General features: G+C 27.7%; 1 protein-coding gene across 2 annotated transcripts in view; it reads right to left on the reverse strand.

Moving 5' to 3' along the window:
* Positions 1–5: 5 nt before the first annotated feature.
* The window catches only part of LOC108578491 (vesicle transport through interaction with t-SNAREs homolog 1B-like), a 1,492-nt gene continuing 815 nt past the window's right edge, over positions 6–682 (reverse strand). The window contains exon 2 of one of the 2 annotated variants that reach the window (XM_017941839.1): positions 6–440. In XM_017941839.1, coding sequence (XP_017797328.1) covers positions 6–350 — 345 coding nt within the window. In that variant the 5' untranslated portion in view covers positions 351–440. The remainder of the gene's footprint in view (positions 441–682) is intronic. The other variant, XR_001891458.1, reaches the window with a different exon arrangement.

A 682-nucleotide genomic window follows, 5' to 3' on the forward strand; every position in this document is an offset into this window, starting at 1 on the left:
TGGAATCATTTGTAGAAAAATTTAAAATATATAACAATACCAAGTATAACTACTTCTATTAATATAATTAAAATGTATATACATCTCTGTATTAAAGTTTTTCTGCGCATAACATGTAATATTTTTCTTATTTCATGTAATTCTTCATCTGTTTGTGATAATCTTCTGTTCCCTCGCAACAATTGTTCTCTTTGTCCTTCCAGTTCAGACAGTACTTCTGCTCCTATCTGTTCAGTCTCAGCAGCAACTGCTTGAGATCTGGCAATAGATTCTGAAGAATGTTCCAGTAGTGCATTTCTTTCTAACAATGTCCGCCTGTGCTCTTCTTCCCAGTTAATGCCAAAATTCATTGTGATAATTTTTATACAGATACAACAATAAAACAAAACTTTTTCAAACTGCCATGTCCATCATAATATTTACAAATTCGTTTTGATCAACTGAAACAATAAATAATTATAAATTTCCAAAGTTATTTATAGTAATAAATAAATAAGCTATGTACTATCCAAGTGAAACTTTTTTAAATATTTAAAGCAAAATGAAATTTGTTACTAGAACCATCTTGATTTAAATCAAATTCTTTAATCATAAGCTCCATTTCTTCATTAGTTAAATTACAATCAAGCTTTTCATTAAGTTTCTGTAGATTTTGTAATGTTATCTTGTCATTTGTAGAAAA

The sequence above is a fragment of the Habropoda laboriosa genome, unplaced genomic scaffold (genome assembly GCF_001263275.1).
Source record: "Habropoda laboriosa isolate 0110345459 unplaced genomic scaffold, ASM126327v1 scaffold38, whole genome shotgun sequence".
NCBI classification, from domain to species: Eukaryota; Metazoa; Arthropoda; class Insecta; order Hymenoptera; family Apidae; genus Habropoda; species Habropoda laboriosa.